This window comes from Puma concolor, chromosome E2 (assembly GCF_028749965.1).
Source record: "Puma concolor isolate L17-30 chromosome E2, mPumCon1.1.hap2, whole genome shotgun sequence".
Lineage (NCBI taxonomy): Eukaryota > Metazoa > Chordata > Mammalia > Carnivora > Felidae > Puma > Puma concolor.
The window spans coordinates 36,231,536-36,258,354 of record NC_141681.1 but is presented as its reverse complement, the minus strand read 5'-3'; the positions used below and the strand labels follow the sequence as shown (position 1 = coordinate 36,258,354).

General features: G+C 44.6%; 1 protein-coding gene across 3 annotated transcripts in view; it reads right to left on the bottom strand.

Annotated features, from left to right (window-relative positions):
- Window positions 1-567: 567 nt before the first annotated feature.
- The window catches only part of ABCC12 (ATP binding cassette subfamily C member 12), a 95,572-nt gene continuing 69,320 nt past the window's right edge, over window positions 568-26,819 (bottom strand). The window contains exons 18-30 of one of the 3 annotated variants that reach the window (XM_086689511.1): window positions 24,370-24,459; window positions 23,558-23,661; window positions 21,398-21,595; window positions 20,398-20,624; window positions 16,473-16,610; window positions 12,170-12,356; window positions 8,025-8,114; window positions 5,968-6,157; window positions 5,374-5,533; window positions 4,270-4,348; window positions 3,102-3,287; window positions 1,448-1,612; window positions 568-1,343 (exon numbers count right to left, since the gene is read on the bottom strand). In XM_086689511.1, the coding sequence (XP_086545637.1) occupies window positions 1,251-1,343; window positions 1,448-1,612; window positions 3,102-3,287; window positions 4,270-4,348; window positions 5,374-5,533; window positions 5,968-6,157; window positions 8,025-8,114; window positions 12,170-12,356; window positions 16,473-16,610; window positions 20,398-20,624; window positions 21,398-21,595; window positions 23,558-23,661; window positions 24,370-24,459 (1,907 nt within the window). In that variant the 3' untranslated portion in view covers window positions 568-1,250. Of the gene's footprint in view, window positions 1,344-1,447; window positions 1,613-3,101; window positions 3,288-4,269; window positions 4,349-5,373; window positions 5,534-5,967; window positions 6,158-8,024; window positions 8,115-12,169; window positions 12,357-16,472; window positions 16,611-20,397; window positions 20,625-21,397; window positions 21,596-23,557; window positions 23,662-24,369; window positions 24,460-26,819 lie in introns of those variants that run through there. The other 2 variants (XM_086689512.1, XM_086689513.1) reach the window with 2 other exon arrangements.

Genomic DNA, 26,819 nt, shown 5'->3' with positions numbered 1-26,819 from the left:
CCTCCTTTTTGTAGCTAAGTAATTAACTTCATGTACTCATGCCACTCATTCTTGAGTGCTCATATATGCCAGGCACTGCCTTCTTCCATGTTTGTAAAGATGGGGAAAGGTATGTGACCAAGACTAAGAAGGGGAGGCAATTGGGAGATGTCAAATAGGAGCTTTGCTGGCCACCGCTGCCCTGTGCCACATTTAGAGTTCAGCCTAGGAGTTGGGAGGTGAGTCCAGAAAACCTCACTAAAACATCATTGGGGCCTTCAGTCCTAAGGGAAGAGAAACAGACTGTGAGTGTGCCCTTGGCAAAGAAGAAACCTTTGGAATTTCTTTTTTTTTTTTCCTTTCAGTCTTGCTGTGAATTAACAGCACTCAGTCTCCTGGGCTACTGGGAACATATCTTTCCTGCCTCTGACATAGCAAACCTTGAGGTTGGAAAGCAAGCCTTTTATTTGGGAGATGCTGTGAGGCTTTATCACTGAGTCAATGGAGAAAGCAAAGAGGGTCTGTGAGAGGAAACAGTACAGAAAATGTAAGATCTTCAGTATAATAATTGCAAGGCAACATTTCAGGGTAGTTTAATCTCCTATTGCATTTTAATGACCAATATAGATGATATAAAAATGTCATTTACAGAGAAACTCCAACTTTTTGTTTCCCTCGTTATTTGAATAGATCAAATAGAACATATAATATGATTTAAAAAAATTTTTTTTCACCAAACAATGTAATCAATCTTGCATGCTACAGACCTTGTAGTTATTGCTTATCACACACACAAAATAGATGCAAAGAGGAGTTCAATGGGGAGAAAACTCTGCACTTTTCCTTTTTGATGAGAAGGCAGGAAACCTTTTACAAATTCCGTCTTTAGGCATTTTCCCATTCTGTTTGATTAGATTTAACTGAAAGTTACACTTACACTGAAAGTTTCCATTCTCAGGCACTGAGGTGGTATTGATGGGGACACATTCATTGATGGGCACCTTGGAGTTTTAGGAGATGGGGGCAGTTTTTTAATCCATTAGCTTCTTCTGCCTCTGTTTACCACCCAGAACCAGCTCCAAGCCAACCAGTGAGGTTGGGAGGCATGGCTTGGGTAAGGCAGGAAACCACCCTCCACCCCAGCTCAGCCTGTGTGTCAGGGGTGGGACGGATTATGATGCCTGCAGAGATAGCTGGCCCTCCTCTTGTAGGCTCATCCAACTCATCTGAAGCATCCTCCTCCTCCTCTAAAATCAGCTGATGTGAGACCTTTACAATCGGACTTTGTTTTCTGCTGCTAGTAACATTGCAAATGCAGAATCTGGCTTCTCGGCAAGGACTTCAGGCTTGTCAAACTCAATCACCTGAAAGTCAGAGAAAAAGAGCTGAAATTGGCAGAAAATAGCCACTCACCTAGAGCCCAAACCGTTGAAGCCTCTGTGGAGGGGACGCCAACAACTTCCTGCACCTTCCCATTTTCCATGACCAGGACGAGGTCACAGTTGAGAACTGTGTTGAGGCGGTGGGCGATGGTCAATACAGTACAGCCTTTGAAGGCATCTTTGATGGTGCTCTGAACAAGGCTGTCAGTCTTGGAGTCCATGGAGGCGGTGGCTTCATCAAGGAGAATGATCTGTTGAGGAAGGCACATGGTAAAAGTCATACTAGACCAAAGCTGCACCTGAGGGAAACTCACAATCTTAGCTCTATTTATTATAAAAGAAGAAGGAGAAGAAGAAGAAGAAGAAGGGCTGAAAAGTCATGAGCTAAGGGCCCGTCTCAAAAGATCAGAACAACAACAGCAAAATAAAAGTTAACACCACCTCCATCTCCTTCTGAGGGACTGGCTGGAAGAATAAGGTGGTATGTTCTTTACTTCTGTTTTCTAAGTGGTTTATTCTAATCTTGCAAAGTGGTAGGAGGCTTTCTCTACTGTGCTAACCAGAGTCAGTGTGAGCTATAATAACAGTGATCGTATTAGTTTGCCATCACTGCTATTAACAAATCAGCACAAACTCAGAGGCTTAAAACAACAAAAATGTATTGCCTTTGCTGTTCTGGAAGCCAGAAGTCCTAAAGTCAAGGTATTGCCAGGGCTGTATCCCTTTTGCCAGCTCGAGGGAGAAACTGTTCCCTTGCCTGTTGCAGCTGTTCGGGGCTGCCTGTGTTCCTTGGCTTGTGCCTCCTTCCTGGTATTGCTCTAATACCTACTCCCATTGTCACATTGCTTCTCCTATTTCTGACTCTCCTGCCTCCCTCTTATACAGACGTGCATGATTGCACTAGGCCCACACAGGTAATCCAGGATAATCTCCCCATCTCAAAATCCTTGACATAATCATATCTGCAAAGCCCCTTTTCCGTAGAAATGGTGGTATATTCTCCTGTTCCAGCTATCAGGACTCAGACATCTTTGGAGGGGGAGAGAATTATTCTGCCTACCACCATGCTGGTTTGGAAGTAAGAGGGCTTAAGCTCACCTCTGCTTCACCTTGACTAAATTACTTGACCCCTGCCCCCAAAGGTTCCGTGCCCTCCTCTATAAAGGGAGGTTATACTTTCTTATGAGCATGAAATGCAAAGATAACCCACAAAGCACTTAGCAGCGTATAGTGCCTCAGTCAGCACGGAATGCATGATGGTGCCAGCTCCCTCTCCTACCATTAGCACGTCTACACAACACACAGGCTAGGTTACACTTTGGCCAGGGTTCAGAGAATGGGATTTCTAAAGCAACAGCAATCCCTTCCTTGAAATCAGTAACCAAGGATGACTAAGTCACTAAGAAAAATGAATATAAACATTACAATTCTCATATCTTAGCATTCTGAAGGCCTTCTTTAGCGTCCTGGGCATTGTTTAGCAGGCTTCAGAATTGTTCAGGGACAAGGCAAAAAAAAAAGTCAAGAGAAAGATTTCTCATACTCAGAGCACTTAGGAGACAAAGAGAATACCTAAGCAAGTCTTCCCAGGGGGAGGCCCAGAGGAGGCAGGTGCTCTTGCTGTAAATGACTGTTATTTTTCAATTTTTACCCCTTACAACTTTGTCTTAAAAGAAACTGATCGGTTTTTAAATGGCTCAATTGTTCTCTCTTTGCTGAAAGACAAACGCATAGCTCTACCTCCTGGATTGAGTGGCGCTGCGGGAAATATCCAAAATTTGACCAATCCATTTTTCCGTGCTGTTTCCTTACTTTTGAATTACGGAGAAGTGCTCGGGCCATACAAAGCAGCTGACGTTCCCCTACTGAGAAGTTTTCTCCATTTTCTGTGACTTCTGCCTGTAATTTTTCTGGGAGTTTCATTATCTATAAAACACAGAAAATGCCACATTTATGCTGATGATCTATAAAATTGTCCTGCATCATCTCTATTGATTGCCCCACTCATGCATTCATCAGCTGGCTTTATTTTACTGAGGAAGAGAAAGTACAAAACAACAATCATTTCAACATTGCAAACAGGCACCAGGGAAGGACCAGGGAGTAGGCGGACATTAATAATTTAAAATCACAGTATGATTCATAGAACCCTGTAGACACCTCACGAAAATAGGACAAATGGTACACATGTGGGTCCAGAGAAACACAAATGAAGTGTAAATGGCTTCCAGGGTTCCTATTTCTGTGGACAAAATACACATGGGATGGGAGTTTTCTAGTCATCAAGGAAAGGTACGACAGCATCTGATTTATCCAGTCACAGTGATGTTGGGACATGCTCACCTTGGTACCAAGTCTTGGGGAAGAAAATCCCCTCCATGCTGCTGAGGTGGCCATACCCACAGCTCTTCTAGGACAGGACCCTATCTCACAGGAAACATTCCTGGAGCCTGCCATACCCCCTCTCACCTTCCTATGCCTTATATGTACCCATAAGCAAAGGAGGCTATTGGCAGAGCAGCAGGATGCCCCATCTGCTCTAGAGTCAGATGCATTTGGGTTCAAGTCTCCATTCTGCCACTTACTAGCTTCACATGTTTCTTCCCTGAGTCTTAATTGCTACACCTCTAAAAATCAGGATAGGAGTTCCAACCTCAGAAGGCTGCAGTCAAGACAGGACCAGGTGAGGTGAGATCATACATGCAGAGCTCTTGTCCTGATGATTTCAGAGGCCTAAAAATATTATCTATTGTTGCTTTTAACAAAGAGTAAAAAAGGATCACATTCTCCTGACACATGTGACATCAGCAAATAAGCCGGGCCAAATGATGACCCGGGTCTTGTCAAATCCAAATCTGGGCCCTGGTGCTGGGAAACGGACTCATCCTGGTCAACCCCAGAGACCTACTGTGTCTCTCATGAATGTCCTCTCCAGAACCTGCCAGAGCATCTCATCTGAGTGACTCTCAAATGGATCCAAGTTGTACCTGCAATAAAGGAAAGAGCAGGGAGCCAGATTTCTGAGGAGGACAGGATGGGGGAGTATGTTTTCTGCAGCATGTGGGAGAGAGCAAGGGGTGGTGTGTGTGATGATTTTCATGGCCCCAAAAGCAGTGCTTAGCCCAGGACAATGGCACATAAAATTACCAATCTCAGGCCAAGTGAGCAAAGCCCCACAGCTCTGTGATGGGGCAGAGACTACCTAGACAGGAGAGACAGCACTGAGCAAGGCACCCAGGAAGACACATTTGGTCCTCACAGTGGCCATGGACAGCAGAAGACCTTTGACCCTATGCAAATTATAGGCAGAGAGGGTGTGGTGGGGGGATTCACTTTACCTTCAGAAGCAAGAGGTACAGCTGTGGCTCCCAGGACGTCACCCAGGGTGCCCCATGTAGGTCTGGTATCTCAAGACATGGAATGCATTTTTCTTATAATTCTAAATGGCGCTTAATATGAGAAATGTCCTTCTCATTGGAGGAGGAGCCATTGCCCTGGACTAAATGACAAAATGGTTTTCTCCTTATCCCTTGACATCAGATCTTGAGCCCCATGGAAGTTGCAACCCTACTGTTCTTGTACTTGAACAACTTCTGTTCATTCTTCAATGGGAATAAATTGGTGCACTTCCCTATGGAAGGCTACATACATAGGGTAACCACTTATTTTATTTCGCTAACTGGGTACTTTTGAGGGTGGCCAGTGTTAAACCTTATAGGATGCTGAGACACAGGCATAAACCAGGGCTCTCCAGGGCCAACTGGGATATCTGCTCACCCTATGTGTAAGCATCTTGCTTATTTGTGATGTGGCACATAAAATACAGACAATGTTCAGGGCTCTAGTCCTTAGTTCTTCCTAAGGCTTCAGCAGGAACAGGTACTAGAAGTGCTTGTGAGCACCTCAGGATGGCTGCTTCCTTTAGGCCCACTCTGGGCACTTCACAAAGTTCCTGACTGGTCTGATTTTACTACCTAAAAAATAGGAATGGACGATGATCAAAAACAGCTACCTTACTGTACCTACAAACAGGACAGGATCCTGGGGGATCACAGTCAGCTTGGTTCTGAGGTCTTCCAAACCTATAGTGCAGATATCCACCTCATCAATGAAAATCGTACCGCCAGCTGGCTCCACCAGACGAAACAAGGCCATTCCCAAGGATGACTTTCCTGGGAATAATAAAAGCAAGAACAGCAAATCAAACATCAGTTTGTACTTCTATCATATCCAAGTATCTAATCAGGGGAATTTGTAATGCAGTTAAATGGCTCAGTGCAGATGACTGTGCAGACAGAAAGGCCTCACTCTGTGGAGGCAATCAGCTGCCCTGACATGGTTAACCTGCCCGTTCCTGCAGGGGCTGTTAACACACGACTCATCCTCTGGGCCTCGTTTCACCAGAATGATTCTCATTTAATTAATTCAAAAACTGGTGTGTGTTTGTTTCCAACTCCACACGCCCATTCAACCTGAAATCCTAATTTACAGTAAAGAGATTAGAGGGAGAAAAAAACAGCCAACCCACCACACATACACACAGCCCTCTGGTGTGGCTCAAACAGCACCCCCAGTGGAAATGCAAAGAAAAAAACCCTGTCCTCACCAGAACCTGTTCTTCCAACAATCCCAACTGTCTGCCCGCTTTGAATGCTCAAGTTCAGCCCATCAAGAACAAGGGGAGTGTTGTCTCTGTATCTCATCTGATAGTCTCTGAATGTTATCTCCCCACGCCTGGGCCAGTCACAGGAACAAGTCTCCACTTTGAGGGGGTGAGTGCATTCAGGAACACAGGTCTGGAAAACAGAATAACCAATGACAGGTTAACAATCATTCACTTTTCCATTCATTTAATTAATTCACGCATTCCCACAATTCTAGGTACTGGTGTTCGTGGTGGTGTGCTAGATCAAGAAACCCACTAAAGAAGTCACATTCCAATGGGGAAGTCAGATAATAAATAAGAAACAAAATCAGAAATAAAGACAATAAATCATAAAATAACACAAACATAAAACATTAAAAAAAAATGAAGACAATGTGTGTAGTGAAAGGGGTAGACAGAGTAAAAGTAACTTAAGGGTTGAAGAAGGCATCTATGAGGATGTGCGATTCAAGCTGAGACCTAGAATGCTGATATAAGAAAATTTGAGTTCAGAACCTTCCAGGCAGAGTAGACAGCTAGTGCAAAGGCCCTGGGGCCAGAACAAGCTTGGGCACTTTGAGGAATAGAAAGAAAAGTTAGGTGGCTGGAGCTTAGTGAATAGAGAGATGGACAACTATAAGGGACAGCTCATACGGGGCCATGTGGGCCTGGGCAAGTGTCAGCATTGTGACCTTGAAGCTGTGTGGCAAATCCAGACCAAATCTTGAGATTTGCAGAGTTCAGTCAGATACAATTTCAGTATCTGCAAGTGTCTAAGAAATGCAAAGTCTAAGCCAAGTTGCTCTACTCAACTTGGCTGTGTTAGAACACCACCTCCTCTAAAATTTTGAAGTCCCTGTGAGCCATGAGAAGTAAGGCCCCCGTGTGCCCTGTGGGGTGGCTGGCAAGTCCAAATCTGTGATAAGAAACTACAATTAACTGATAAAATATCTGTATTCCTACACAGTGAATATTTTTAACCCCCAGGAGATCTAGAATTAATAACGAGAATATTTAAGAGAAGCAAAATTGTAACAGTATTTTCAGTTTAAGGAATCTGCATATTTTGTGTTTCAAGTATAATAATATTAGTAACATAAGGGCCTGTGATTCTAATTTAAAATGTATAATTGAATAATTTATTTAGACATGATTTTAAGTTAAAAGCTTACTGTTCATCCACAGCATTGGGATGGTTATGCAAATTTAAAGCTTACTATATTTATAAGTGTAATTTATTAGATTTATATAACCTCTGGAAGGTTTGTTTGTTAAATCAGATAATCGAGATACTTAAGAAGGAAATGGAATGTGCTAAATTTTAAAATGCAGTTTAATGTTTTAAAGAGTTTAATTAAGTTTGTAAATGAGGCCAAATGCTATTCAAAGGCCCTTAAAAGTGATTGCTTGACTTGTCAAGACTTTTCAAAGAATAGCAGGATTTGTAAGTTGAACATAAAAGCTTTTAAAGAAGAGTTCAACCATTGTTTTTTTTCAATTTACAATTTTAGTCAATCAAATGGTAATCGTTAGAAACTAAAGTTAGCCACTGATTTCTATTTTTGTATGCAGAAACTGCCCTTGAGGAAATTTTTTTTTTTTAAAAAAAGAATCTCTTCCTCAACTTAAAGTACTTTAGACTGTATGGTAAATATGGGCTTTAAGAAGAGGGTTGTGGTTCATTTTCAGTTTTTATTTTATTTGTTTGTTTGCTTGTTTGTTTTTATTAGAGAAAGCATGTGTGTGAATGACACAACGAGGGGCACAGGGAGGGAGAGAAAGAACCCCAAGCAGGCTCCACATTCAGCTTGAAGCCCAATGCAAGTCTCAGTCTCACAACTGTGAGTTCATGACTTGAGCCAAAATCAACAGTCTACCACCTAACCGACTGAGCCACCCAGGCACCCCAACAAATTTCAGTTTTTAAAAAGACCCCTTTCACATGTCAAAAAATCAATGCCTGCATAAATTCCGCCAGAGTTAACTAGCCCTTCCTCTGGCATGCACTAATTTCTTACCAAAATATACTCCCTGAGCAGCTCCACGGGGGTGAATTTGGCCTGGGTCTCTGTCCCTGTTCGCACACATACTTGGAGTAGTCCGCTTAGCTATTGTAGAGAAGCAAAAGCTGAGTTAGATCCCTTTCTTCCCTTGGGTTCTGCTGCCCCACCCTCAGGGGCAGCCCTTGTGAATTACCCCTCACCAGCCTCACTCAGAGCCACACAAAAACATGCCTGCATTCCCAGCCAAGTGCCCAGAAGTAAAGACACTGCAGTGTTTTGCCTTTAAATATTCCTCTGCATTCGGAACCAAATGGGTAATGACATTTTCCCTGACACTCCAGATGGCATGAACCATCCCACCACAGTACCACTTGATCACTCTTGGTCTAAGCTGGAATCTCCCAGGGCCACAGAGCTGCTGGGTATCCACCCCTTGCTGCCATCTGGCATGGTCCTGCACTTCCATGCCCTCCCTGATTTACCCAACAGGCAGCCAAGCAGCCACTGAAATCCCATTGCCACAGATCATCATGGGTAGAAGGAAATCATTTAGCCCATCTGTTTGCTTCAGACATGAGAATATCTAGGCTCAGAGTGGGGAATGTGGCTTGCTAAGGCCACCTATCTTAGGCCAGAATCCCCCAGAAGCCAACCCTGAAATTGGAGTGTAAGCAGGTTGAATGGAGGTCCCCCAAAAAGATATGTATGCATCCAAATCCCTGAGACCTGTGAATGTTACCTCATTTGAAAGAAAAAGACCTTTAGGTATAAGTAAGGATCTTGAGATCATCCTGGATTACCTGGATGGACCTTAAATCCAATGACAAGTATCCTTATAAGAGACAGAGGAAGAGAAGACACAAAAGAGAAGAAGATATGAAGACAGAGGCAAAGGTTGGAGTGATGCTGCTACAATACAAGAAATGCCAAAGAATGCCAGCAGCCACCAGAAGCTGGAAGAGACAAGGAATGGCTTGTCCCCTAGAGCATGCAGAGGGAACAAGGTCCTGCCTACACCTTGATTTGGGACTTCTGACCTCCAAAACTGTAAGAGAATAAATTTCTCTGATTTTAAGCCACTAGCTTATGGTGACTGGTTACAGCAGCCCTAGGAAATTAATCCAGGAGGTGGACCACAAAAGTACCAGTGGGAGCTGGGAGAAGTGACGTACAGAACAGAAAGTAAGTCATGAGAGGTTCACTTGTAGGTACCCAAAATTCGATCCTACTGGAAGCTCTGGGACACTGCATGGAACACACTTGAGTTGTCCTGAGGAAGCTGGGCTACATCCCCACTGATGCCCTTCAACAATTTTGGGGGCCACTTCTGGCTTAGGGAATTCCCCACACTTGCAGGCTGCCCTGGGCTTGGACTGGGCACCTTCTCGTAGCAGCAGGAGGCCAACCAGGCTGCCCTGGAAGGTTGGTGCACCAACAGCACCTGCTTCAGTCACAAGGTGGGCTAGTGGGCTCAAGGCAGGACCAGGTCTTCTTTCACTGGGTGAGCAGTGACGGTGGGCCAGGCCCTGTCACAGAAGGGCTGGTTTTCCAGGGCTGAATGTGATGGACAAAACCCCTACAGTCACACGGCTTATGTTCTAGCAGGCTGGCAGGATAAGACACACGTCATTTCAAGAAAAGGTAAGATGCCAATAAAACAGGATGTGAAAGAATGGTCAGAATGGAGGTGGTGGGGGAGAGGTTTGCCTCTGTTAGGGCAGTTAAGGAACTGTGTGAGCAGAAGCATTTATAAAAAGAAGTCCGCCAGGCAAACTCAGGATTTGGGTAGCTCTGAGTAGCAGCAAGTGACCTTAACAAGGAGGCAGTGTGGCCCAAGCAGGTAAATGGCAGGGGGCAATGGTGTAGGTCCACACCCTTTGCATGGTTCCCTTGTTGCCTGCCTGCTTAACACACACCACTGGCTTTCTATTTCTCTTAGAGCAGTGGCTCTTGACCTGGGTGATTATGCCCTTCAGGAGACATTTAGCAATGTCTAAAGAAACTTGTGGTTGTCACAACCTTAGAGGAGGGAGGTTCTACTGGGATTTCCTAGTTAGAGATCATGGAGGCTAACATCCTATAACACATAGCACAGCCTCTCACAAAGAGGATCATCCAGCCCTTATATAAAAGCAACCTTATATTCCATGGCTGACAAAGCCTTACATAGTCTCTCCCCACCAACACCTCAGACCTTATTTTCTACTCTGCTCAAGCTGCATGACCTTCTGAATGGCTCAAATGTGCCCAGCTCCTACCTACCCCAAGCCTTGCTCTGGCCTCTCAGCCTGGAGCATCCTCCCTTCCATCTTATTTGGCTGGTTCTTTGTCATTCATGTACCAGCTTGGAAGTCACCTCTTAGCAGAGTTCTCCTCTGACTATAGAATCTCATGTTGCTTCCCCATTGACAGTCACATTACCCTGTTTTATTATCTTCATAATAAACAATTTCTGAAACCTTCTCACTTATTTGCTTGTGCACTTATTTATTCCATCCCATGTTATATCTCCTTTTATCCCATAAACTCTATGAGAACAAGACCTGTCCAGATTGTTTGCTGCTGAATCCACAGCACCTAGCAGAATTCCTGGCTCACAGTAGATTCTCAGTGGCTATCTGGTGAATGAATGAATGAACCTTGCCCTTAAAAAGGGCTTATGTGCATTTTATTAAATTCAAGGGTATCATCCCTTTAAGTCCCTGGGAACTCCTCCAGTGTGTGCAAATTCTCAAGTCTTACAGGAATATTTGAAAACAATCTCACAGAAAGCTGATGATATCCCCCAAAAAGCATGCCCTCAGTTGAGGAAAGCTGTTTCACTTGGACCAAGTAAGGGGATCTATTCAATATCATCTGCTTTATATCTTACTAGGCAACAACAAGTAAAAACATCCATCAATGAGGAAAACTAGCTACCCAAGAAAAATTCATTTTTTCCCACTTAAGATAAAGATCTGAGAATATAGTTTTGTTCTTTCCCCTTCCTAAAATGCCATTAAAATGATATCAGAGAGATTTTCAAAAAGGAATAGAACTTTAAGGGCAAGAGGGTTGGGAAGAGATAGCACTGAACGAAGGAGTCACAGATTTATGGAAGATGGAAAAGGGAAGAAGAGCCTTTTAATAGAAAGGAGGCAGAATGTGTTTCAGGGCTTACAGAGATTTCTATCTAGCAGAACTCAGACAGGCTCCAGGTGTGAGAAGGAGCCACAGAAATACTGATCAGTAGTCTGTCTATAGACCCATCTCTTTACCAGTCCTCATCTTTCTCCCAACCAGACGTAGCTGGACATTTTATCCTTAGGCCAACACATACACACACATGCACACACACACCCTCAAGATTCACACTCAGATAGGTAGCAGACCCAGATGACCTAGGTTCAAACCCTAGCTCTAACACATGACAAGTGTGTGATGTTGGACAAATCTCTCTAAGCCTAAGTTTTATCATGTATAAGGTGAGGACTATGGCAGAAACTATCTCATCGATTGTTGTGGGAATAAATGAATTAATTCACATACATGACTTACAATAGTACCTCAAATGGCATGTATTTCCTGATTATTATTATTATTCTGTATTACTATTATTTTCCTATTACTGTTATTTTCTTGAAAAGAAAAATACCAAAGCAAACAAAAGGAGAAGTCAGTATTATTTGTCATAGACATCATGGCTGCCTCTCCAGCATCCTTTTCCTGATCTCTATTATGGGACAGTTCTGTGACTTGGGGGTAGGATGGTGTGTGACTCCATCCTTTGACCTAAGCCAATCATCCCAATTCTATCCAGGCACTAATTTGTTCCAGGATGCCTAAACTAATCCAGTAAGAGTAAAGCTCAAGGCTTTTGCTCTGTGACTAGGGTAGGAAAAGCTTTCTTCCTCCTTCCTTCCTGTTGCAGCTCTCAGAGAATGCCAGTCACCATTGTACAACCATGAAGGAAGTCATCACAGAACAAGGACAAAGCCAGGGGCTATGATCCAACTATTCCTGAAGCCCACACAACTGTCATGCCTTTTAGTGATGTGAACCAGTAAGCTCTCCCTGTTTGTTGCACCCATTTGAGTTGGATCTTCTCTTACATCCATCCTCCCTAGTAATGCCCTATGCCAGAGCCTCCAGGCCAAACCTAACTTTATACTAGGTGTTACCTGGATGATGTAAGACAAAGACAAGCCTTTGGATGAAGCACTAATTGAGGAGAAGCTCAGAGTCACCAACAAGGCCACGATGAAGGTGACAATGTTCATGAGGACATCCATTCTTAAAGCAAACCACCTGAGAGCACAGTTAAAGTACAGGAGGTGGCTGGAATTTTCATCATTTAGCATCTTAAACCTAAAATTAAAAAATCATACAAAACAGGAGTCAGTTGTACTTCCACAGAGCTAGGGTTAGGGTTACCAGAAAATTAAGGCAAGGGGATTTTTTTTCTTTTTCTTTTTCTTTATTTTAGAGAGAGTGAGAGAGAGTGTGCATATGCAAGTGGGGGAGAGGGGCAGAGGGAGAGAGAGGGAGAATCTTAAGTGGGATACATGCTGAGCACAGAGACTGACATGGGGCTCAATCCCATAACACTGGGATCATGATCTGAGCCAGAATCAAGAGTCAAATGCTCAACTGACTGAGCCACCCAGGCTCCACAAAGAGGAATTTTTAATCAAGAGATAATGCACTCTTACATAAGACTCTTACAAAGACACGCATATATCCATCCATACTCTTTAAAATCTGCCACCATAGGCATCTTTGATATGCACATTTTTTGAGAAATCCTATGTGGCAGCATTGTGCTGAGTGGGCTTTTTCTCTCTTTCCCAGAACTGACAACTAGAACCCACAGCTGAGAAAAAAAGGTGCTCAGTATCTCATGCTCTATCTTCAAAAGACTTCTATTTTGGATTCAGCCACTCCCTCAAAGGCCATGTGGAATTGACAGCCCCTTGATCTATAAAAGGGTAAGGGCTGATTTTGGCAGAGGTTGCCTTTAGGGAGAATCAGTGTGTGTGATGGTTGAGAAGGGAAAGAAGGATGTTTGGTTCCCCTTATCAAATCAGAGAAAGAAGATTCAAGGCAGTTGCTGGGGGTCTCCTCCGGAAGAAAAAACTGACAACTTGTAACCCCTGTTGTGTATCCACTGAGCCAAAAAGAAAAAGGACACTGGGCAGAGGGACGGAGAAATGACACTGCTAAGGATGAGGGCAAGACCCCCCTGGAGTTGCTCATTCCCTAGATGCATGGAAGGCAGATCCTGCCCAATCCTGCAGTTCCTAGAGTTGAGGGTACAGAGAGAAGATGACTTTCGGTGCTGCAGTCTTAATGCAGTATCCCTCAGCATGAGGCAGAGAGGCCCCAGATCAGGGGAATGCAGTGGAAGGCTTCACAGGAAGAGCTCTCTGGAAGACCCAGACAGATCTTGCCCATGAGCAATGCCTAGCAGAACTGCCATGGACTTGGTCCTGTTGGAGCCTCCACCTTGCCACACCACATCTGCACAATTTGCTGGAATGGCAGAAATGAGCATCAGGAAGGAAAGAATAACCTAATAATGTGTCCTCCCTCACTTCATTCCTCTGCACCAGGCTCAGGGAACCAGGCTCAGAGAAAAAGGAGAAAATGTTTAAAAGAATAGACCAAAGGCTTCCCAGTAGCACACCTGCCCTCCCCCTCCACCTGACACATACACACAGCACAGTATTACTACTCCAAGCCTCTGGGTGTGTAGGGAGGGAATACAGTTGGCCCTTGAATAACGTGGGTTTGAACTAAACAGGTCTACTTACACATGGATGTTTTTCAATAAATACTATGCAATATTGTAAATGTATTTTCTCTTCCTTATGATTTTATTAATAACATTTTCTTTCTCTAGTGTTCTTTATTGTAAAGATATAGTATATAATACATATGACATACAAAATATGTGTTAACCAACTTTATATCACTGGTATAGTAAGCTATTAGTAGTTAAGTATGGGGGGAGTCAAAAGCTATATGCATATTTTCAACTGTGTGGGGGGGTTGATGCCACTAAACCTGCATGGCTCAAGGGTCAACTTGACCCAGACTGAAATTTTGAGTGGGCTGAACTAACAACTAACCATGAGAGATATCAGATTCAACTGCCACTGAAGGTTCCTTTGACCTATTGGGAAAGGGGCTTCAATGTTTAAACCCCTCACTGGCACAGTCATGAACATCTCTGGGCATTGCTGCTTCATCCTGTTCCAATGATCCTCCAAAGATTCTGTCTAGAAGCACCTCTGACCAACCATGCTGGGCCTGTAGCACCCTCCCCCTTTTGTTTCTCTCAAAGTTATTTTCCCCAGAGCTTAGTTAAAATATTCTTCCAAATACCATGGTGTTTCTATCCTACAGCTATAAAGCTTACAAATTCAGATGATGGTTTAAGTGACTTAGAAGTCATCTGAGGTCTTTTCTGTGTGGTTGGTCAGATTGCACAAGAACAAAAGAAACAGAAGGCCGGGATCAAATTGGAATTTGACCCCAAGGCTTTGTTTAAAAAGCAATACATGTCAGGGGTGCCTGGGTGGCTCAGTTGGTTAAGCGTCCGACTTTGGCTTAGGTCATGATCTCGCAGTTCATGGGTTTGAGCCCTGCATTGGGCTCTGTGCTGACAGCTCAGAGCCTGGAGCCTGCTTTGGATTCTGTGTCTCCCTCTCTCTCTGCCCCTCCCCCACTCATACCCTGTCTCTCTGTCTCTCAAAAATACATAAAACATTAAGTCCTCTGGAAAGTCCATGACAGGAAAGAAAGTATTAAAAAGAAGCGGACCCCATCAATCATGTAGGACTCAGCTGCCCTGTAGGATTCCCTTGGAAACCTTGGACAAAAATCTGCAGGAAGACAAACCTTGTATCTGTTTTGTTTGTCATGAGTAAGTTGATGAGTAATTCTATGGACAGGAGCCTTTCCTCATGATCAGGACACTGGAAGTGTCAATGTGTGATGCAGGACTCTCTACAGATGACACATAGGTTAAACTAGGAAGAGCACAGCCACTGATTGAACTAAAGGCAAGTTGAGATGGCAAGTTTACACTGAGACCCTGGGTGGCAAAGTGTGGGAAAAGAGAGAGAAAAAGAATTAGACCCAAACTTGAAGTTTGTGTTAGGTTTTTAAGGCAGAAAAATATGGAAAAAAATAAAACAAAACAAAGTGGAACACCTATGTGTCATACACTGCTATAGATTCACCAAACTCCATTTTTTTCCCTCCTATGGACACAACTGGACTACATTTCTCAGCCTCCCTTGCAGTTTGGTGAGTACATGTGAATGAAATCTGGTCAATGAATGTGCATAAATGATAAGTATCTTCATTGGAATTAACCCATAAAAATTTCCCATGGGATCCTGCACCCACCTCTCCTACCTTATTCTCCAGTTAGACACAGAGGATCATAGAGAAGACCCCCCACAGCCCTCAGGATGGAAAAGCCCTAGGTGGAACAAAATCCCTTTCCCCTACCCTATGGATGCTCTTTAAATTGTGACTTGAGGAAGAATAAATATGTATTGTGTTAAGTCCCTAAAACTTGGAAGTCTTTGCTATTACAGTGAGCCTACATGGTCGATACAATTTATACTGTGTTTTAGAACTTTGGAGCTGGAAGACTCCAGAGAAATTTACTCATCTAGTCCCCACACTTTAAAAAGAAGAAAAGAGGTGTATATCCATTAAGTGAAATATAATATGGCCTTTAAATTTTATTTTTACTGGGTGCTTGGATGCCTCAGTTGGTTGAGTGTCCACCTCTTGATTTCAGCTCAGGCCATAATCCCAGAGTCATAGGATCCCAGAGTCAAGCCCCACATCAGCCTCCATACTGAGTGTGAAGTCTGCTTAGGATTCTCTCTCTCTCCTTCTGCCTCTCTCCCCTGCTCTTTGTCTCTCTCTCTGTGTGTCTCAAAAATAGAAAAAAAAATAAAAATAAAAAAATTTTATAAGATATATAATGTTTAAAATGTTATTTAAAAATAAAATGAAACAAACATGATTATAAATACTTAAGAAATTTAAAAAAAAGACTGGAAGGAAATATATAAACATATTAATAGGATGTAGTTAGGGACCTTTGAGTGATTTTTTTGTCTTTTTTCTTTTTTTCTTTTTTTTTTTTTTTTCTGCTTTCTCCTACTTTCCTGAATTGTGCACATTTTACTTCTACTGCATAAAGTAAAACATGTAAAATCACACATTGAGGTTGTCATTGAATGAACTCACCACTTTTGGGGCCCCAGATACTAGGAAGAAAGGCTTAGTACCTAGAGTACTCCTTCTGGATTCTGACAGCAATTCACTTATGGTGAGTCCCCAGCAGCCCAGACTTCCCTTCTCAGAGTCAAAGAGGCCATCTGTTCCTAGGACCTCCCATTTAGGGTTAGATGTGAAGTGGGGAGACCTGGAGCAGGGGCCCAGTGCAGTACTTACTTGCTAATGCAGTCCTCTTTCTTGTCATAGGCATGGATGATGCCCAGGCCCTGCATGGATGAAGTGATGTGGGAGAACCAGGGAGACCGGCTGATATTCTCCAGCTTCTTGAGCTTCTGGGCTCCTCCATGGAAAATGCTGTAGGAAAATAAAGAAGACTACAAATTGGGGTCTCTGAGGGCTTGCCCTTAGAACTTGCAGGTCTGACTATGCACTCAAGACAAAGTTTAAGTCAGACAGGTGCCATCTAACTAAGATGAAGGGGTTGGCCTGCCACTCTCCCCTGGGAGAAACCATCCTAGGGACAGATGGGGTCTCAGAAATGTGTCTCAGACATGAATAGAAATTTTCCCCAAAAAGACATACAGATGGCCAACAGACACATGAAAAGATGCTCATCAGTCATCATCAGGGAAATACAAATCAAAACTACAATGAGATATCACCTCACACCTGTCATAATGGCTAAAATTAACAACACAGGAAAGAGATGTTGGCAAGGTTACGGAGAAAGGGGAACCCTCTTACACTGCAAACTGGTGCAGCCACTCTGGAAAACAGTATGGAGGTTCCTCAAAAAGTTAAAAGTAGAACTACCCTATGATCCATCAATCGAACTACTAGGTATTTACCCAAAGAATACAAAAATACTAATTTAAAGGGATATATGCACCTCAATGTTTATAGTAGCATTATCTACAATAGCCAAACTGTGGAAACAGCTCAAGTGTCCATCAACTGATGAATGGATAAAGATGTGGTATATATATATATATATATATATATATATATATATATATATACAATGGATAATTACTCAGCCATAAAAAAGAGTGAGATTTTGCCATTTGCAATGACATGGATGGAGCTAGAGAGTATAATGCTAAGCAAAATGAGTCAGTCAGAGAAAGACAAATACCATATGATTTCACTCATATGTGGACTTTAGGAAGCAAGGCAGATGAATATAGAGGGGTAAAAAAAAAGAGTCAAGCCATAAAGCTGACTGTTAACTATGGAGAACAAACTGAGGGTTGCTGGAGGGGAGGTAGGTGGGGGATTGGTTAAATGGGTGATGGGTACTAAGAAGTGCACTTGTTGTAATGAGCACTGGGCATTGTATGTAAGTGATGAATCACTTACATAGTTCACACTTACATAGTAGTTTCACTACTCCTGAAACTAATATTACACTATACGTTAACTAAATACATAAAATAATTTAAATAAAAACTTGAAATAAAAACTTAAAAAATTAAATAAAAACTTGAAACTACAAAAAAAAGTAAGAAAAAGAAAAATGTCTCTCAGAAATGTAAGCCATTCCTTGCTATGGTCTCAGTTTTGAGTGTGTCTTGTAGCATGAGTGTCTTGCTGCAGGAGATGTGGGTCCAGTCTTTGAAGACCAGGAATTTTCATACAGTGTAGCTTCTAATACAAGCCAACCACTTTCTGGGACCCAACCAAAGAAAAAATGATCTGTTCCAATTCTGGTGGAATATCTGGTGTGTCAACTCCAATGCGTGGTTTTCTAAAGGCATTTTCAAAGGTAATTTTGAATCATAGCCTCAGCTGCTGACTTTAGAACCAAACTCCTCCACAGGGTGATACTCTCCTGGGTGTTGAAGCTCCAGGACCCTGCAGAGTTCCAGACTACTGCCCACAGGCATGCACATTGGCAGGCTGGCCCATGACAGTGAGTCTAATCTGCCCTCCAGACTCTCATCTAAAACCCAGGGAAGAGGAAAGAAAACCTCATTAGCTCAGAGTTCAAGTGAGTTAGCTGGAAATATTTGGGTGACTCAGTCACAACCAGCCCTGGTCTGGCCTATCTTTGTAGCAAGAAGTAGGGGTGCAAAGCAGAGAAAAACCTTTTGCTAAGTAAATCAACAGTATAAAACAGGAGAACAGACAGGAACAAGGATCAGACAAACACAGGGATTACAAAAATGAACGCCAGGTCAAGGAGTCCATTTTAAGAAGCGGTGTCCAAGACATGCTTTATCTTTGCAAAGGACTTGCAGAAAGTATTTTACTTGGTCATCACAATAAATCCTTGAGGCTGGACAGTGAGGTCGTGTGACCTTTCTTGGAGTCACCAAGGGGACAGTGGGAAACCAAAGAGAGAGCCCAGGGCTCCAGTTCCCAAGGTCACACCAGCTCCTGCACAGAAGCCAAGGATGCAGAATCCACCTCTCCAGCCCCGATGCACTCCGATATACCCTCCTTTCCCACTATCTGTTGGCACCATCTATGGACTTGACCCACAAACTTGAAATATCCAACAGTGAGCCCACAATCTTGATTACCCAAATCACTTCCCTTCCCAGATCACCTTCACATCGCTCTTCACATCACTCCCCATCTTGGACCCATCCTTGGCATTTCCCATTCCCCAACCCCAAAGACCATCTCAGAAATGATTCATAAATCTTTTCTATCCCCACTGCTGCCACTTGTCTCAACTCTCATTCAGACCATACATTTCAAGAGTCTCTCATCCCATAGCCCTGTCCTGATCTTTCCATAGCTCCATCCATCCTCCACACTGGCCAAAATGATATTTCTAAAAACTCAGCTCTGAGCATGGTGTCCCTGGATGAAAACAACCTTGCTTATGGGTGGAGGCAGGTCTAGGATTTGGGAGCTGAATCCCTTACAACTAGGGGACCCTCTTTAAGACCCTCAGCATCCAACCCAAGACTTTGTGCATCTAGGAGTGGAATAAACATATTGCTGAATTTTATGAAAACATTTCTATAACACTGTGTAGTTGACTCTTGAACAATGCAAGAGATGGGGCATCAACCCCCACCCCACCCCATGCAATTGAAAATCTGCTTATAACAATTTTGACTCCCCCAAAACTTAACTACTAATAGTCTACTGTTGACTAGATGCCTTACCGATAACATAAACAGTTGATTAACACATATTTTATATGTATTATATACTATATTCTTACTATAAAGTAAGATAAAGAAGAGAAAGGGCTATTTAAAAAATCATTAGGAAGAGAAAATACATTTATAGTATGGTACTGTATTTATATATATATAAAAAGGATCCACATATAAGTGGACCTGTGTGGTTCAAACCCATGTTGTTCAAGGGTCAACTGTATTCCCTTTCTAATTTGTAAGCCACTTATAGCTCTGCAGTCTCATTTGATCCTCACAAGACTCCCCTGGCATAGGTGAGATGTATATTTTAATGGTTACCTTTAGGGATGAAGACACAGGCTTGCAGTATTTCTCTGGCTTCCCCAGGGTCTTCCAGCTAGTTTTGCAGGAGGGCTGGGGCTCTGGTGCAAATTTCTCTGATTTCCAAGCCTTTGGCTTTACACAATACCCACCACGCTGCCTGCTGAGAACTCCAACTCTCTCCAGGAACAGGGAGGAGCTGGGTTCCTTGAGGGTGGGGTCAATCCACCCTCCTGCTTCCCTCCAATGTGGGTGAGGAAGTGGAAATGAGGCACAGCCTCTGTAGGACTCCCCAGTGCCTAGCTGCCTGAGGCCTTTCTCTATCCATATCAGTGATTAGGGTGGGGGCTAGTTCCCAAAGCTCAGAGTGACTAAGGACTGGTCTTACCTCTCTTCTCCAGCAACAGGATGCCAGAGAGAGCCCCATGGTCAAGAGCATAACAGCAGACAGAAAACAAGCATTTTCCTCGCCTAGGACCACAGACTTAACCTCCCCATTCATGCCCACCTCTCAGAGTTGCTCTGAGACTAAAATGCCAGATGTATGCAAGACCACTGAGCATAGCACCTGGCATTTCATCACCACTAAAAATCAATATGATCCCCCCCATTCAGAGAAGATAGCAGGGACTCAGCATCACCTGACACTACCCAGTCATTGTGCAGTTAACCAAATATGTCAAGATTTCATATGCTCCTTTTTAAATAGTGCATTGACCTACCATAAAAGAATGAAGAAGCCAACAGTAAGGCCAGCCAGGACTAAAAGGACAGCAGGAAACACAGCAGCCAATATCACAAGAATAAACAGCACCATAAAAAATTGCTGCAGAAAGTTCTCCGCGTGAAATGGAAGCCTCACATCCAGCTCATCCATATCCTTGGAAAAACGGTTCATTAGCCTGCCAGTGGGAGTCGTGTCAAAGAAGCTCATTGGGCTCTTTAAGATCTGTGGATAGAGTCAGAGAGTCCACGTTGAGGTGTGAGTTTAGTAAAGCCTGGCCACTCTGCTGGGGCTGGGATATTTTGAGCAGCCTGAGCATTTTTCCAGGGCCCAACCCAGTGTACCAGGCCATCCTGGGAAGGTGAGGATGCTCCCCATTCTTGTGGCCCCCATGAATGAGAGGGATTGTGGGAAAGATTCAGCCTTGGTGTGGAACCCCAGGGAAAGCCCCTGAAGATTGGGCCTCCCTCCAAGCCTGGGATGCAGCCTGGGGTACCTGTGGAGGAGGGTGGGATTTTGTGCTCTGGAGCCATAAAAAGTCAAGTGCCCCTGTGTCTGTCTGCCCTCAAATTATGAGCCACACCTCTGGGCTCTGGCCAGGGCCCTGGCAATAGTGGCTGATGGCTACTGCTGCAGTGGAATGAGAAGGCAGCCAGAAGGACTTCTTAAGGCCCTCAGTGTACTCAGGGCTCTTTGGAGCTGGAGATGTCCTGTTGGCCTGTACATGTCTGTCCCAATGCAGTGCTCTCAGGAAAACCTTCCTGACCACATTTGCCTCCACCCCTAGTTTAGCCTGAGGGCTCATGACACATCCCCTCAGCCCCTGGAGTTGCCTTCACAGTTGATAGTACATATTAGGAAGCTTCCCAGACATCACTGTAAGCATCTTGAGTCATGTCTGTCCCCAGAGCCCAGCTCAGTACCCGATGTGTCATAGGTGCTCAATAAAAGCTATTGACTGAAAAACTGGATTCGTTTGCAGGCCCTGAGAGCAGTACCTTGTCAAACACTCGGTCGTGTAATGAGCAGGATGCCATCAGTGTGGTCTTGGTGAAGGTGAAGCCTTTGATGATACTAAACATCAGTACAGACACCATACTCCCTGCATATACCCACTGGTACACATGCTGCCCGGTGTCTGCCAGGACTGCGCCAATCTCACATGCACTCTTGTTGCCCTGGAGTCCACAGGTCATCTTTGGAGAAAAACAGAAGAAGCACCAAGAATTGGTAAACTGTCAGGAAAATGGGAATTTCCCAGAGGATCCTTCCAGAGAGAAGAAATTAAAAAGGGGTGCATAATTGCTAAGAAATCAGGTCACTTCCCTCTGAGGGCCTCGTAACTTTGCATGGGTCCTCCTGTTGGGTGGTCAGCCCACGAGAGGTATCTGATTTATAAGTCTCAGCACAGTCAGTGGGAAAAGCAAAACAGACAAACCAGGCAGGCACAGCAGACAGATAGTTTCTGTCCCAGAAGCTAACTACACCTCAGGAGACAAGAGGTGATATTGGGCCAGGAAGATTACAGAAGCACAGGAACTCTGGATGCCAAGAGGCTACCTGAACAGCCCTCAGGCAGCCCATACAGGACAGGGTATCAGGAACCTGCCTGGCAGAAGCCACCAGGCCTTTAGGGAGATGTGGCGGGGGGGGGGGGGGTCTCTCTGTAGGATGGACCAGCTCCACAACCCCCTCCCTTTCCTTTCCTTAAGGGGCACCTTGGAAGGCATTGTTCCACTGCCCTGAAGTCTCTGGTGGGGAGGAGGGAGACTGGTGAACCACAGAACTCTAGGAAAATTCAAGAAGACCACATGCAGCTCCATCCTGCTGGGGGTGGGGGGCGTAGAACACACATTTTTGCTAACATTTCTGGGGAGAAGCCATCTCCTCCTCCTGAGAAATTGGCGGTTCCATTTTTCTCTGAGCCATGTGCTGAAAGTCAGGACTGCCTTTGGGGAGCAAACAAGCATCTTTCTTCTAAATGCCATTTTGCTGATTACAGCAATAGCGGAAACGTAAACCAGAGGTGACAGCTGATGGATGAACACCCATAAAAGCAAAAGCATCACTAGGGAGCTAATTGATTAAAGGCCCAGCTTGAACTGAGGAGTCTTCACTATGCATCAGGTTGTGCCCACAGTGTCTGGGGGGGCCAGGCAAACACCTGGGTCTGCCATCACTGCTGCATGCTCAATTAGCCAATGGCACCGGCTCACTGGGGAAGCACCACACCTAGGAGGAGGTTCCATCCAGACAAGAAACCTTGAGCTCTTCATGAGCCAGTGAGGATCTGGGGGAATATTCCAGAGATGGCTCTCTTCCTGCACAGTGCAGGGCACCCACTGGCTTCTCCCCTTGGGAATGACCCCAGGAAGCTGTGCCAACCTCTGTGAGAGCTGTAGTGACTTCTCCCCTGCCTACGTCTCCCCAATGCCTTCTCACTTTGGTTGTCATAGCAACAGCACTATACCAAAATGTAAACTTGGAGGATGCACCCACAGCATTTCCAGGGGCTCCAGGAAAGCTTAGAAGCCATTGGCCAAAAGCTAGGAGAGTTTTTAGCAAGCTCCAGCAAGAGCAGACTTATCAGTCCTTCCCAGGTGGGGCTGCGGTCTAGAGAAGAGCCTTGGGTGGCAGATACCCAGTGTCTCAGAAAGATACACGGTGCTTCTGCAGCACAACCAGGGACTAAATCTGGCTTTTGCATATCCCTTTCCTGTAGAGGGACTTTGGAGAGCAGAAAGAGAAGGAACACTCAGACACCCCACAGTGTCAACAATAAGATGCCAGTATATGTTCAGAGGCAGGAAGGTTAAAGTCCATGTTAGGTTTCCCTGGGCCCCTCCAGGGCCTCCTGAGAGGTGCCTCACGGTGGAGGCTGCAAGACTGACTCTGTCCTACACAGGCATGACTCCACAGACATGCTGAGTTTGCCTGGCACAACCACAATCTTCTTAGCTAATCCTTTAAAATCTGAAGGTGGCACAGAGAAATCTAGATGCCCTGCTTGTCTTGAAAAATCAAAGGGGATTTCAGGACTTGAATTGTGTAGGCAGCTGATCTCAACTTCATGGAAAGGGGCAATGGCAGGCTCATTGTGTGTGTTCCTACTATCCATCAAATGACTCAACATTCTCCAAGGCCAAAGGGAAACTCACCTGTGAACCCTTGTCTAGCCAGAGACCCAGCCACCAATTGCTGAAGACAGAGCTACCGATCATCAGGAGGAAGAGGGACACCACAAAGAGAGAGAGAAGGTACCCTACAAGAGGAGGGGAGAGGTCCAGAGAGTTACAGAGGAGGAGTCTGCTGTAGGTCCAACTGTGATGGGAAATTCAAAGCCTGCAGGAACAGGGTCCCCACCCCTGGCAACCACCTTCCAGGCTGCTACCACAAGTCTGGGTGTTGAGACCCTGAACCCCAATGGGGACATGTGTTCTCCTTGGTTGGAAAATGGGTCAAAATTGCCAATATATTGACAAAAACCACCAAATGCACCTTAATAGAAGCAACTTGGTATTCTTCAAACAAACAAACAAACAAAAAAAAAAAAACGTCTTGCTGGGGAGAGACAAGAAATAAAAGTTTAAGGTATTTGCACACTGAGATGGGAATCTTGCACCGAAGGCAGTCTATGAGTGGATGGCTGCTGTACTCAGTCATGAGGCAGCGAGGTGCAGAAGAACCATGGCTGGTTCATGCTGCTGCTCATTCAGTTTCAATAAATAGCATCTGGCAGCTTTAATGGAGATAAAGGGTGATTCCATTTAAAAGGCTGTATTATCAGACTTCAGATTTTTAGGCCTGGGGAGGAGGAGAGGGGGGGAAGTGGGGAATAAAAGCATTGACAAATGGGTCCAGCATAAAAGGAGTAATTGTCAAGGAAATTATAAAATGTGAACCCAACAGTTTGAGGACGGATTTTTTTTAATGCAAATTAAATCAAGAAACCCGTTGTTTTATATCAAACCTCCAGAAGCCTTAATGTACGTGTGATACGTTTTCCAGGTCACGGTTCCTTCCTGAGGGTATTCAGTCTGGACGAGCTGGTGCAGAGGAACTACAGAGACAGACACAAGTCCTGTGTCACCTGCTGGTAGGGCAGGAGCCCAGAGGGGCAGGCACACCTCTCCTGCATACCCCACACCACCATCAGAAGGGGGGGAAGTTCCACCCCCTCCTTCCATTTATCCTATGCTTTGAAATTCCCAACACACTTTTTCTCGTGTTATTTTCTCATCACAGCCCTGTAAGACAAGTGGCTTTCAATCTTTCAAGAAATGTTTATTAAGCACCTACTATGTGCTCAGCCTTGGGATATGGATTGCTGTGGTCTAGTTCTCCAGAAGCTGTTTCTAAGAAGAGGGTATGAGTGCATGCAGCTTATTCAGGAGCTTGAGGGAGTAGGAAAGGGAAGGAAAGGCAGCAACAAAAAGGCATCTCACCGAGGGATCACCAAGCCAGAGATCCCTGTGGACAACTGGAGCTTAATCTCATGTAGAGAAATGTTGGAGCCAGTGTGGAGCAGGCTTTTCACCTGACCAGAGGGATCTGGGATATTTCTACAACTCCCATTGGCCACTGGATGAGGGCTCCTCCCTGCAGGGGGGTTAATTTGCCAGCACTTCTAGCTTGACCTGAGGCTGGCAGTTTCCAGAGAGAGCCCCTGGGCAAAGGAATACAGCTGGGAGTCAGGCTACATGCGCTGAAGTGCTAAAGGCACCCACAGCAGTTACTGCAGGGTGACCAGGAAGCAGGTAAGTCTTGTCTTCGCAAAGCTCATGCCTCAAAGAAGAAACCCAGGGCATCTCCTTGGTCAGCCACTGCATGGGCTCCTGATTCCATCCATGTGGCTGCCCCAAGTCCTCTCCACTTTCCAAAGGGAAAGGAAAATGACCATCAAATTCTCATGGAAACCACATCCAGAGGTATAGGGATGTTTGGCTAAACATCCAGCAGTCAGAACCGAGTACTCATCCCATTCTTCTTCTTCATAGAGAAGCATGAAAATGCTAGCTCCAAAACAGAATCCTACACCATACGTAGCTGTTATAAACAGAGGTAAATAGAGCTAGACCCTAGGCTGCCCCTGCACACAGACCCTCTGCATCTTGCTCTGAGAGGGATAGCTGTCACACCTCAAAGGTGCCTCCATGAATAAAGCTACTATTGTACCCTCTGCCTGGGAACCCTTGCGCTTCTTTGAAATGTTCAGCCTGACTTTCGTTGTGTTTCTCCCCGGGCCTGTAAAATGAGATGCCCAGGTGGGTTGGCAGAGCATAACGAACAGCATCCTGGAGCACAAAAGGAACTGGTCAAATCCCCTTGCAGCCTGCCAGCCCAGCCTGGAATGTTGCTGATTCTCTGTTCACCTTGCTGTGCTTTAAAAAATGCCCTGATGCCAGGCATGCTGGGCACTGCCACCTTTAACTGGCTCCCTTCCTATAACTTTCAGAGCATTTCACATGTTCGATTTCCCCTCCAGAGAAGGGGAATGAGAAAGAAAAGAGGAGCAGGATTTACTCTGTTCACAGGAGCTCACATCCTGGGCAGCCTGGAGCTTTCCTGAGAAGGCACGAAAGAGATGGCAAGTACCTCACTTCAGCCTTGGCAGCCTCCAGAGCGATAAAAATATGCTGTCTTTCCAAACATGCATGCATTTGTCACAAGCACCATTAATGGTGCCAAATTTCAATTCAAAGACTCACATTTTTTTTCACATTTTAACATCTCTGAAATCAGGATGTGCCTTCCATTCTGTAGTATGCCATATCATCTAATTGGCAAAGATTTTTCTTTCTAAATGGTACATAAAACGATGGTGATCTTAAAATGGATGGTATCTGAAACTTGATTAAATACACTGAGGGGTTTTTTTCCAGCTACACATTATTGAGGAACAGAGCTCTAACTTGGAAAGCCACCTCATTATGGGCACTTTGAGGAAAGAAGTGGTGGATATAGACCCCTGTCTGCTTGGTGCCCAGCCCTGGGCAGCGCACCAGGTAGATGCTCAACAAGTGTTGAATGGATGCAGGGTGGGGATGAGAAGAGGCAGCCTGATGATACCCTCACCATGCTTATCTCCCACATCTCTCCTCTCTTCCTTCTCAGAATTCCATCCTGCCCTCAACTCCAAATCCCCCCAGCCCCCACCTTCTTACGACAGTGACCCCGGAAAACTCTGGGGACCAGTCCCAAGGTTTTCCCCTCTGTAACTTGTTTCCCCTCCCTGACTTGTTATGTCCACCCCAAATCCCCATTACTCTGAGTCCAGTTCCCCTGATTATCCCCTGTCCTGTGACCCCCACCAGGCCATAAGGTCTTGAGACAAGGGGCATATTTTTGTCCATGCAGACTAACGTGGTGCCCAGCACAGAGAAGAATACTTAGTCCTAATCTTTTCACGGCTGCAAAATC